Source organism: Mastacembelus armatus, chromosome 6, assembly GCF_900324485.2.
Source record: "Mastacembelus armatus chromosome 6, fMasArm1.2, whole genome shotgun sequence".
Classification (NCBI taxonomy): domain Eukaryota; kingdom Metazoa; phylum Chordata; class Actinopteri; order Synbranchiformes; family Mastacembelidae; genus Mastacembelus; species Mastacembelus armatus.
This window is the reverse complement of record NC_046638.1, coordinates 9,655,645-9,668,569: the sequence shown is the minus strand read 5'-3', so window position 1 is coordinate 9,668,569 and position 12,925 is coordinate 9,655,645. Positions and strand designations below refer to the sequence as shown.

Sequence of the window (12,925 nt, the reverse complement as noted above, 5' to 3'; positions counted from 1 at the left end):
TCATGGTTAGAAAAATTGGTGCAGAAAATTCAGTCAGTCTCTGAGACCAGTGACAACATGGCCTATTGTTTTGCCCTCTACTGCCCTTGTGTGGTGATTTCCAAAACATACAGTTATAGTGAAGCTTACAAATGACAATATTTGTGAAGATCACAGACTGTATATTCAGACCTGGTCCAGTTATTTACTTTCCAATTGGTGTGTCTCAAAAAGAATTTGGGGCTGTTTTTCTGTGTTTTCTGTGGGAGTCTGCAGCTGACTATGACTATGAATTTAACTGTGATTGTGGCATGTACAAAAAAATTCTTAAACCTTAGCATATAACTGCATGTGCTGAAAATATGGGTTATTAATTATGGATGGATAAGTAACACAATAATGCATTTAGAAAACGATCATAATAATGCCATGCTCTCTGACTTCTTACTGCAAGCAACAGTAACTTTCACATTTCTTACCTCTTAGAGCCAGAAACAGTGACATTATTTCTTCTTTTGGGCTTCGGCAGCACTGACATTACGTGATGTGTTCTGATAACACTGTATAGCTCAGCATGAACTTACGAGCGATAGATCAAGAACAAAACAGACATCTTCTGTAGGTGTTACATGGCATCACAGTGAAAAAATTAGTCAGGAGGTGAAGGCCTGTCACTACTGCTGCTGTCAAAAAGTGGGTGGAAACAAAGCATCTATGGCAACAGCCTGTCCTGAATTGTTTCATTAGTTTTGTGTTGTTATAGTTAAATATAAGCCCTACACACCAGTATTTACAGACCAAGAATACAGATTTGAAAAACAAAAAACCAAACACACATTACAATGAGTTAAACACATCACATGAGTCATGATTGAAAAAAAAAAAAAAATCAGGTCCCACCGAGATTTGAACTCGGATCGCTGGATTCAGAGTCCAGAGTGCTAACCATTACACCATGGAACCACACGTGGACAGCTGAAACTTATTGGCCTGGAATACAACTCCGGATTTTTCTCTTACTATAACATTTCCGTAAATGTATATTTATATAAATACATATTTAAGAGAGAGAACCTATGCCCTATCAATTGATTCCTATTCCACACTGGCACGCTGTCTGCCGACTAGTGGCCAATAGAAGGAATAGCGTCATTCACGTAACAAACAGTGGCCAGTTTATTCACCTAAAGCAGTCCAATACAGCAATCCTGGAATAAATCCCAGTTTGATGAAAGCTCAATGTTCAGTTTCTATTAAATCTGTAGTTTATGTTCGACACTTTATCCATATTCAGTTCAGTAAATAAAGAAGTTAATTAGCATAATTTGTGCCCCCCCCCCCCCCCCCCCCCCAAATAGGAATCAATTAAGTTTATCATTAGGAATTTTGTGGACATAGATTATATCGCGTATGAATCAATCTTTTTTTTTTTTTTTGTACAAAACATAACGCACACAAAAAATATTTCAGTCTTATAGAGTTATAACAGTATATGAGTGATGGGATGCTGTTGGCCTTAAGGTCTTGCATACATGTATTTATATAATATCACTCTATGAAATATCCATTTCTGGAGCCCTGAATATTCAGGGCATTCTCACAGACTTGTCTTCCATGGACTGACTTCTATATTTAGACCGCTTCAGACAAAGCTTTTTTGTCCTTATAACTGCTTTGCTAAAGATATATTTGTATGGAATTATGTATGTCAACACAGATTTTTTTTGTGAATTTAGGGAACAATTATAAAAACAAGAATTAAAATGATCACCCTGCATGGGATGAATACTAATTATTCGTTAAGAAGGGCTAAGTAAAGATTCATCCTGGATAGATGCTACAGTTCCTGTAGTAGGACGTGACCACAATAAAGATCTGCAGCTGAGCTCTGCGATGGGCTAAACCACAGCAGAGTGCAGTCAGTACATGATTAAGTAAGAGCACAATTATACCAATTACATTCACTGTGACAATACAAACTGAAAGCTCATCTTAACACAGGGTGTCATATAGCAGTATTTCTCTGTTTGATGTTCCCTTCATTTGTTCTCACCCTGCATAAATCTTCCACTCTGGCTCTCAGCAGGCGATGTCAGGCTGAAGTGAAAGTGGCAGGTTATAAAGCAGCATTGTGGTCAGCATCCAGGTGCAGCCTGTTGAGAATAAACCAAAGGTACAACTCTGACAGGGCATTTAGAAGTATTGCCTCCCCCAACTGGCAGCTTCTGTGAAAAAGAGCTTAGGGTGAAAGATATAGCTGACAGGCTGACTGCAGCAGAAAAGTTTATGCCTGAGGCCTGCATTAGTAAGAGAAAGTCCCTGCAGCTCTTCTTTCCTTCTGCATTACTAAACAGGATTTTAATAATTAGCCTGGAGACAGTCCTGCTTTGAATTTATATATGGCCGGGGTTCCATTGTTCCATGTTTTCTGGGTATATATAATCCCTCTGACAGATATTTCTACATTAATTAAATCTGGTTTTGTTTAGAAAAAGATGAATCCAAGAATACTGCTCACACTGCAGCTAACAAACCTTGTATTGTTATTCACGTGAATAAATAAAATCTTTTTGAAAGGTCTAGTTCAGAAAACCTTTGTCTTAGAATGTTAACTGGTGTACTGTAAATAAATAATAAATTATGTGAAAATATATCTAAGAATGCAACTTTCTCTGAAACTAATGATGCTGCAAAATTAGAATTAATGGAGTGCAAATGTGGATTAGATGGAGATAATTTATTGGTATTTCTACCATTAAGATTTTTCCAGAATGGCTGAAATAGAAAATCAATCATTTTCTATCACCATATGATGGAAAGACAGCATGAGCTCCCTTGCAGCGATAATAATGCTCACATGTGAACATGAGCAATGGTTTCAGCTCTTTTTCAGGAAAAAGTCATGCTGGGAAGCATTTGATTTTCACACAGTTTGAACTTTTCACCATTCAGAATCTCCCTAGCTTTCAATCTGGCCTCTAATATGCCACATTCAATCTGTGTCTTGTTGCCTTCTGCAACTCTAAGCTCTGACAAATCATATCCATACTGATTGTTGTGAGGGGATATTTGACAAGCTACAAAATTGGAATCTCTCGTGCTCACCTCACTGCAGTGTGACTTTGTCTTTCTGACGTACTCACTTGTATTTGGTCCATTAGCTGCTTGACTTACTGGCTGCATTTTCCTTCAGTGAGGCATCACTCAGGGCTTGTTAGCTGTCAGCTCGTTGATATGAACATCATCCACGGAGCTCGGGAAACCTGCTTCTTACTAGGAACAATCAAAAATCCTCAACTGTAGTGAGCTGACTCATTGCAGCTTTCACACAATATAACAATCATCCTATTTTTAATAAAGTCAAGAGTTGCTTAATAATTATCCACAATTGCACTATGTCATTAGATACATGAGCCAGTCCTGTAGCTTATTGTGATGAAATATTTTTTAATGTTAAATTGCTCTGTGCCGGTGGTTTAAGACCATGTATCTAATCATTAATCCACATTAATGCCAAAAATGCAATCTTTGCTGCCCTCTACTGGCTTGACTTGCATTATAATTCCAGACCAATCGTATGCATGCAAGCACGCTTCCACTGTTTAGAAATTGTCTAATAAGATTCATAAGTAAATTCATTAAATTCAGTGTTCTGTGTATCCAGGATATGAACCTGACTGAAACAGGTATCTGACGGCAGAATAGGCTTTTAATTTGAAATGGGTGTACCAAAACAGCAAGCAGCATTGATTTGACAGCAACTGAAAAATCTTTCTCACAGAAAAAAAATCACATAAAACATGGTCTACTGTCACCACACTGGTCAAAGATGACATAATGTCCAGCACTAATGAAAAGCTGCATCGATTGTCAACATGTTATTGCTTCTACAGAGGATGAAATGGAATTCACACAGTGGATGAAATAAATTGAGTTCAATAAATAATCAGTGTGATACAAACATAAAATATTTTAAATGGTCTTTTTATATATAGTTCCCTTTGTAAATACTGCACAGGTTATTTGTGGGTCTAGAATTGGTCAGATAAAACCATATTTTAAATTTACAATCTGACAGAAAGCGCGAGAGCAAGAAAGAACATTTTAAATAACTTTAAAACCGGTTCACAAAATGACACTGATCATCTCACAAGAAGATAAATTGTGTGTTATCTACATCAGAGGGGTACCCATTGTCTGATCATGCTCATTTTTTTTTATTCTAGTGTCACACTGATAAAAATTCACCATCACAAATATAAATTAATTAATAACGCAATTAGCTTTGTAAATACAAATCATAAACAATCAAAGCAATCCCTTCATAACACTCATATTTTAAAAAACGTAAACTAAGACATTTACATGAAAAACGCTTTCACATAAAAAACAACACAAGATCTGATCACTTCATCAGTGTGGGGGAAAATCCAAACCTTAAACCTACTGTATGTGTGCAATTCTCAGCAATGCAATAAATACAAAAACACTGGTGACCTGAATGCATCTCCAGATACACTGGGGCTCATTTACACTGCAACTTATAAGAAGCTCTTCAATTACACACATTAGCACTAATTGTGTGACCATTACCAAATAACAGTGACTGAAAGACCATTACAACATTTTTGTTCTATTTATCCATGCTTCCTCTGACTCGCTTCACTCTCAGCCAAGTTTCCATGTTTAATATTTAGAACGAAACCTTCTCTGCTTTTTCTTTACTTGAGAGTAGATAATCAGAACCACTTCATCTGAGCTGCAGCCTCTGCACACAGTGATGAATCATAAACTCTGGTGTCTGCATATAGTTAATCACTTCATGGCTTGACATGGTCAAGGTTGCTGTACCAAAATAACTTCTGTTTAGGAGATATTATAAACACTTGGCTGCCCCAGAATAGTAAACCTATATCATGGGCTAAAAATGAGCGTGAGGATACCTCTCTCCTTGTAAATAATCTGTCCACTCAATTCATGTATGCTGCCCTTAGTGCTGTTTGGAACCATTATGTTCCACTTCAGGAGACCAGGCATTAGTTTGAGTGATCAGTTCTATAAGAAAATAAAACGGGTGAATGGTCGCTGGTGTGTGGGACACTCTTTCCTTCCCTCCCCCTTTTCGGGGCTGCAGAAAGAGTGTAAGTGAGGGAGCCAAAGAGAGCACTGTCCAGAGGAGCTGTGGCTGTACCTCCATCTCAGCATCTCAGTTTCTAAATCAAACACACAGAGACAAAGGGAGGGCTGTCGGTTGAGAATTGGCTGAACATTTGTTCAACGTTGCCCGGATGCCAGCACACTTGTCAGGGCCGGGTGAAGGGTGTTACCTCTACAGCAGAGAGCTGGGACTTTCTGGGAGTGGTTGGGATGTGTGCGTGGGGCTGTGATGCATGGGCAATATGTCATAGTGGCTAGGGATATGGGTACTACGGGGAAGGTCATAGGGGCTCTGGGAGAAGCCGGTGGCCATTCCGTTGGGTCCTTGCAGGACACTCACCATTGGCTCTGTGATAGTTTAGGAAAGAAGGAAGGAAAAAGGAGAGGTATGTGAGAAACACTGAGGCTGAAGAGTGGCAGACACAGGCTGAAGAAAAAGGAGAAAGTAGAGATGCATGCAATAGGGAGGCTGCTCACATTTACTCTTATCAAGGCTTACAAAGTCTGTACAGGCTCACAGCAGGAGACACGACCAGAGAGGCCATAAGCTGCAGGACCCTGCTGAGCTCCACACACCAGAGCAGCAATGCACTCACCAACATCATAGACATTCCTGCTCACACTGCCCAGGAGGGTGGCTGTGCCTCCAAAGGGCACCTCACGGTGGGAGGGGGACTTCATCTCCACATAGCTGTTGTCTGTATGCTTGCAAGCCAGCCCTGGTGGGTCTCTAATGGTGGCGTATGGATTCTCAGTATTGAGGGAGCAGGAGCTGTTGCTGCACATGGAGCCTTTGATGTAATCTGCATTGGCTACGAGACAAGGACACATTTAGTATTAGCAAAGATGAAGATATCGTCACTGCATCATAGCAGTGGTATTAATGCTAGACTCTGATATGACCACTAAAATTTAAATAGATATCAGAGTGAAGCCTGGTAGATGGAATTGAAAATCGTTGCCATTCTGAATACATTGTACTTCTTTTGTCCCTGACAGGTGACTAATGGTGGTATATAGTAATCAGAGTACAAAGGGGAGAGAGTGGAAGGCTTATCTCATCCATAACAGTCTCATTGGCCTGATAAGAGGCCTCATTAGAGACCGCAGCAAAGCTGCTTCAGACCACTCTTCACACCCCTGGGTCCCTCACATTCACCACTGACTGCATAGTGTGGGAGACAAAATGATGTATCGGGCACTGAGCCATAGAGAGCAATTACTGTTGGAACAAAATCTCAGCCCACCGTGATCTTGTCCAAAGTGCAGCGGGTTTGGAGAATATAAGAATATGGGATTTTGGGTCAGAGAAATAGCTGTCTCAGGAGGGAATAGAAACCAAATGGAGAAATTGATACATGGGCAGTTAAGTGTAAAAGGATTTTGTAATATTGGTGCTGGTGAAGCTGAACAGGATTCCGCATGCAGTATTTGTCTGCTTGCACACACACACGCACACACACACACACTGCTGCAACAATTAATTATATACCTTTTCTGGAACCTCTCTGTGTCTGTGTCTCTCCCTGTTGAACATCTGTCAAAACATGAAAGTCAAACATCACATAGCAATTCCCACAATGGGTGGAAGCTGACAGGAAATATCTTGTTAAGATACTGTATTTTAGTAGTACACAACAATGTATCATGTCTTATTTTTTTAGAGAATTGTGAATGTGAGACGCTTTGGAATGTGTCGCTCACTTGCTGTCACAATCCCCCAGGGTTTACAGTCACATAACCACAACTGAGGTCTTGGCGAGGTATTTTCCAAACGAGTAAACATCATGAAGCAAAGTCCATTTGAAGCTACATTGGTCTATTATTTGCTTTATACCATCACAAAGTAAGAGCACATGATGGAGTTGATATGTAATCTTGAAAAAAAAACTTTGTCATTTATAAACTCAATACTGTTGTGTAATAAATGGTGAACAGCAAATTATAATGTATGATATGGCCACTTTCAAGGTGTAATTAAGTCATAGCCAGACAGCACCAATAATAAACTTGATATTTATAGTAAGCAGTTATTAGGTCGTTTTTCTAAAAAAAAATTCTATAATCCACAGGCCATGATATAGAAAAAAACCCACTGGGGGAGGTGATAGAGGACTAATGAGCTCACTGTGACCCGTATTCACCTCCACACTACTGCTTTCTCTGTCCCACGCGCATATCTAATCAAAATCAGAGCAAAGGTTATGTCTAACAAGAAACCCCCGGTTCATCTTCATTCACAGCAGGGTAACTGTGTCCGATTCAGAACCAAGATGAGGTTTTTACTAATGACACGCGCGTCTTTGCCCTTGAAGTAACAATTCTACAAAGTTCAAATTCAGGATGTATGTGGTCTGTCGTGATAAGAAAGAGGAAAACTGACCTAGGTCATTGAGGTTGCAGTAAGCTCTCCACTCTGAGCCATTTCTGCTTTTCAGGGTGCTTGACTGTGAAAAGAACAGCACAGTTCAGTGTTGTCTTTATAATGTAGTAGGTTATTGTGAAGTGAAGTCTTAATGAGATAGAGTGGTAGAGTGTGACTATACTTTGAGGGTCAGTGTGCCATCCAGGTTGCTGGAGATGGTTGAGACGACATTACACTGGGCCACAGTGTGGTAGCTGGGGTTGGAGAAGCACTGGCCACCACCGCTGCTGCTGCTGCTGCTCTGATTCTGATTAACTTCAGCAGTACTAGTCCTAATTGCTACAGTACTGCCACACTCTGAGGGATACACAACAAGCTTAGTAGTTTGTAAATTAAATTAGAATAAAAATGTTCATATATCTACTGTCTTCAAAGTAGTGAAATGTACAGTTACGTTTGCTTACAATCAATGTAAAATGTAATCAAAAATACATTGATGGACAAATCCTAACCTAAAATATCTTACCAGAGAGGGAATAGTCACCATTGGTGATGTGCATTGCTTGAGTGTAGGATACACTGGGCTGGATCTCCTGGCCTTTGTCCCTCTGCCTCTGTCTGTACCACACAAACAGACTGAGCATGGCCATGATGATGAGGAGGAGGAAGATGATGCCCATGACAGCCCCTGCAGACTGGCGCTCTGAGCCTCGGGCTGGACTAATCTTGGTGTATGGGTTTAGCTCCTCCATCATCAGAGCTGCTACAAAAAAGCCACAAAAAATGGGTTGTTTAAACAATGTGTACACATCTGTGTTTGAGTAATAACACAGTGGAGAGACTCAATCATCTTGATCACCTCTCACCTTGATCACAACGGATGCCTTTATATCCAGTGCTGCAGTAGCATGTTCCAGTCACATAGTCACAGGTAGCATTGTTCAAGCACTCACACAGTTGCTGGCAACCATATCCAAATGTACCAGCAGGACACTCTGCATGGGAGAGAGGTGCATTACTACATCAATGAAAATTAAAGCACTTAGAGAGTGGGAGCCAAAGTGTTAACAGAACACACACATATAACCACACTCATCCACAGGGATATTTTGCTCAGAGCTAGAATGTGCTGGGCCTACTCAACTCTGCTCACAGCTCATCCCAATGAAGCCTGTTCGGCAAGCACACTGGCCAGTGATGTGATCACAATCTGCGCCATTTTGGCAGCGACAGACTTCAGAGCAATCCCTGCCGTAGAACCCTGAAGGACAGCCTGGGACAGAAATGTTTAAAATGTTGGTGTGGGAGGGATGGAAAAAAACAAAGAGAAGGGAAGACAACATAAAGATCAAGGTCATGTTGTAAGGGAACAGGAAAATCAATACCATTCAATGTCTCTGCAGCATACTCAATAAGGCACAATGTGAATGAATGGAAATGAAACATTTCCTGCTTTGGCAGCAAATGCATTTATGCTGTTAACATAAAACAGAAACGGGAAAAAATGGTAAGAACTGGAAATAGTAAGAATTTGTGTGATAAAGTAAAAAACATGGAAAACAAATGTAATTTCCATGCATAGTAGCAGGATCATGACACTACGAAGAAGACCAAAACCCTTGGGGTGGTAGATAATGGCATTCAAATTAGTGGACCAATGTTGATGATCTGCACTATCCCTGATTGAATGACTGGAATGTACAATAAGCAAAATAATGAAGTGAGCATTACTTCTATTTTGATGCTGCTCTTTTTCTAATATCATCTAGTTGCCCGTTTGTCTCTGAAAAATACGTCTTGCTTCTCACTTGTCATCTGCTGCAGTTCTGCTGAATTGCCAATAGATGACACTGTGCGTCTACTAACTGGATCTGAGAGACTCACGCTGTGTGCAGTAAAGTCCGGTCCAGCCGGGGCTGCACCTGCACTCCCCATCGTAGGCACTGCACTGGGCTCCGTTGTGACAGTTACACGAGTTGAGACAATCAGGGCCCCAGTGCCCAGAGGGACAGGCTGCAGACGCCAGAGACACAGTCAAACTCATAATCAGACACTCTCTCATACACACTTAATGTCCTGTGCATGGATACATGAAATGCATAACATATATGTTTTTGGGGGGGGTGACTACATATTGTCCATGCATACATAAAACATAAATCCCTGCAGAAAGTCCAGCATAATCTTTGTCCTCTAAAAGCCCATAACTTGTAATATTTGAGCAGACATGGGAGTCAGTGGTAATATAACAACTATCTGATCATAAGTTATTTTTACTTAAAGTAGTTAATGCTCTGAAAAAAAAAAAAAAACACACACACCAATTTCCCATGACATGACAGCTCAAAGCTCTGCTAATAATCTTTGGCCTACAGTGCTGTAAATCAAAGAGCATAATGGATTACAACAATCATTTAAGCAAGCTGTGTGTTTTACATCAGCTGGGGCTGAGGGTAGTTCTTCGAATGTGTAGGGGTCATGAAAATGATTAATGTGTATGAAGGTAAGTGTGAGACAGTAAATGGGAGTGCAGACAGACAACGAGAGGGAGAAAACAAGGAAAAATGAGCAAATTAAACACAATGAACAGAAAGAAACTATACCCTGAGAGCAATCATCTCCTATCCAACCAGGTAAGCACTGGCAGGAGCCATCGATAGGATTACATGTTCCATTGTTGGTGCAGAGGCAGATCTCAGAACAGGCCCTCCCGTACCTGCCACTTGGACACACTGCATAACACAAATACACAAAATAGCACTTTATAAAACAACCCTTATCACTAACATGCAAAAAGTAGTAAAATCCATTACCAACATGGCATCAAACCTGGACACATTACTGTGAGCACATACATAAAAAGGTTGTACTCAGAGTTGGATTGGCCATCTGTAGAATCTGGTCAATCACAAAACGGCTGGCATTCCAGAGTGGCGCTGCATGTGTATGGTTAATTTTTCTTTATTATAAGTTATTTGCGTTTTTTAAGACTTTCCAAATAAGCACTCGTCTCTGGGTTGAGCTGGGCTGGGTCATATTCAAAGGCTGCTTTTCTACCCAAGTCTGCTCCTGGTTGTACTCCTCTAATGGATGATATTGTTCCATTTGAGTGGACATGAAGTGATCTGTTTAGACAAAAAGGAGGAGTCAATCACTGCCTCCAGTGGCACAACTGCCCCATTTCTACTCACAAGAGTGGAATGAGTGATGTGCCACAGAATTAAAATAGACCATGTACACAGACCACCGTATACATATTTTATGAAATTAATATTTCAATGCTCTCCGGCACTCTTCAATAAAAGATGTCATTTCCAATGAAACCTCCATTGTGTTTTCTTGTTGAACCATGGGACAAATTGAAGCAAGGTGTATCTAACCATCAGGATCAGGGAGCCGCAGCATCAAAAGGTTTCATCTAAAGAGAATAGCCGAGCGTTAGATCAGATAAGGTACCTGGGTTGTAAAAGAGACGGGTCTAATTCATTTCCATGTGGCGTGATTTTAATGATTACATTTCAGCTGGCTTTCCCCTCTTCTTGACACCTCTTTCAAGCTCCTTCAAGCAGGTTGTCATTAGGCCATGAGGTTGGCTCCCCATACTACTGCTTCTAGGGATTCAAGCCTTAATACACCAAGAGAGCTTCATTAAGTTGGGACTTTGTATGCTGGACAGAGGACATGTGAGGACGCCAACGGGGCTTAACAAGAGGAAAATCTGCCTGTTGTTGGCCATCTTTGTCCCTTGTGGCCTAACGCATGTTCACCATTAATTATATTCCAGACAAATTAGGATTGGCTCTTGTTTTTTTTTCTTTTTACTCTTCCTTTAGCTAACCTATTAAACATTTATTTGTAAGACATTGCTCAAAGCCATGAAAGAGAATTCAAAAAATCCCCACTGCCTTTTGGTAATTTATAAAAAAAATGGTAAATTATTAGGAGTTAAATCTAGAGTACATTTGTAAGTTGGTATCTTTCTTCAACACAGTGATGAAGAGCAGATTTGTAATTTATGGCCAAATTATATACATGACACAATAATAACTCGAGTTGCATCACTAAACAACATATGTGTTCATTTTTATACACATTTATGATACAACCAACACATTATGTGATAGTTATTCTCATATTTCCTTATCCAGTAGCTTCATGATCTCTTTTTAAAATGAATGTTGGCTCACAAGGACACAGATGTGTTAAAATGACTCATGACTTCTAAAAGTGTAACATACTAATTCAAACCCATTTACAAACTGTAATGAAGTATGATGAGCTCTTCCTCTATGATTAAAATGAACTTGATATAAAATAACCTCTTAAGGCAATACACAGAAACTTTAACTAGTAGAATAGACATATATGCATATATGATGTATTTATGTTTCCATTCATATGTGAAAAGTGATTTCCTTGCAGGCTCTCTTTACAGAATTGGGGAGGAGACATAAACATTTGCTTGACATATTCTTTTCCTGAAAAAGTGAGTCTCAGCAATATTCAGGTTCCTGTAGATTTTTTTTTTTTTTATATTCCTCTGGTCTGGGGTGCATAGATAATAGACATTATTGACAGTTTCAAGGCAAACTGCCAGGGGGAGAGACAGCAGGTCATTCCTTAATCTTATTAGAGCCAGTGAGCACACCATGGCCTGTAAGGCAGCATACAGGTGTTCTCACGTAATGCTGTGACAGAAAAGGTTTATTGGCACGGAACTGACTCCCAGATTATTATGAGATATTGCAGGTGTCAGCACATAATAACATTTTATAATCATAGCCATTTAAACACAGATTTTAGTATTTCATGCCAAGACAAAATAAAAGGACATCTTCAAATATATCCTGTACTTACTATTTTACTGATGAAAAGACGGAGGATAAGCGAAACAGCAGGAAACTGTTAAAGGATCACAGAAGGCTACTTGCCTTGGTTACAGAGAGAGCCGGTGAAGCCAGACAGGCATTCACAGTGACCTGTGACATGATGGCAGGGTCCGGTGCTGTGCACACACTGCGGACATGACTGGCTGCAGCGGTGCCCGTAGAACCCTGGAGAGCAGACTGCAGCAGGCAGAGTGTGGTAGGAGAAAAGAGGGAATCAGTCACCAGTGTTGGGTGGAAGATGTATATAATAATGAAACAAGGCTTGACATGCGTGATCAAGGGACTACACTGAAGAAGGGAATAGAGCAGAGCAGAAAGATAGAGCAGAAAAGAGGAGAGGAAGCAAAGGGATAGAGAAGGCAGAAGAATCTGTCTTTATTATGTCTATTGTAATCACCCCCATCTTATCTGCTGCAAGAAATGGCACAATAAAAGAGCTAATATTTTGAAAGTCTGTTTCATGTAAAGTCTTGAGAGCAGCTTCATGATCTATAAATGTCAGGAAACAAACAACTTTGTGTTAAATATGTGAATT

General features: G+C 40.1%; 1 protein-coding gene and 1 non-coding gene across 2 annotated transcripts in view; both read right to left on the bottom strand.

Annotated features, from left to right (window-relative positions):
* Positions 1–870: 870 nt before the first annotated feature.
* On the bottom strand, positions 871–942 carry trnaq-cug (transfer RNA glutamine (anticodon CUG)). The gene has a single exon. It is a non-coding gene; the product is annotated as a tRNA-Gln (tRNA).
* Positions 943–5,308: 4,366 nt separating this feature from the next.
* megf11 (multiple EGF-like-domains 11) overlaps positions 5,309–12,925 on the bottom strand; it is a 45,608-nt gene continuing 37,991 nt past the window's right edge. Inside the window, exons 15-25 of the mRNA XM_026311557.1 lie at positions 12,433–12,567; positions 10,105–10,233; positions 9,386–9,514; positions 8,646–8,774; positions 8,368–8,496; positions 8,028–8,264; positions 7,683–7,858; positions 7,520–7,583; positions 6,629–6,673; positions 5,733–5,939; positions 5,309–5,484 (exon numbers count right to left, since the gene is read on the bottom strand). Coding sequence (XP_026167342.1) covers positions 5,309–5,484; positions 5,733–5,939; positions 6,629–6,673; positions 7,520–7,583; positions 7,683–7,858; positions 8,028–8,264; positions 8,368–8,496; positions 8,646–8,774; positions 9,386–9,514; positions 10,105–10,233; positions 12,433–12,567 — 1,556 coding nt within the window. The remainder of the gene's footprint in view (positions 5,485–5,732; positions 5,940–6,628; positions 6,674–7,519; positions 7,584–7,682; positions 7,859–8,027; positions 8,265–8,367; positions 8,497–8,645; positions 8,775–9,385; positions 9,515–10,104; positions 10,234–12,432; positions 12,568–12,925) is intronic.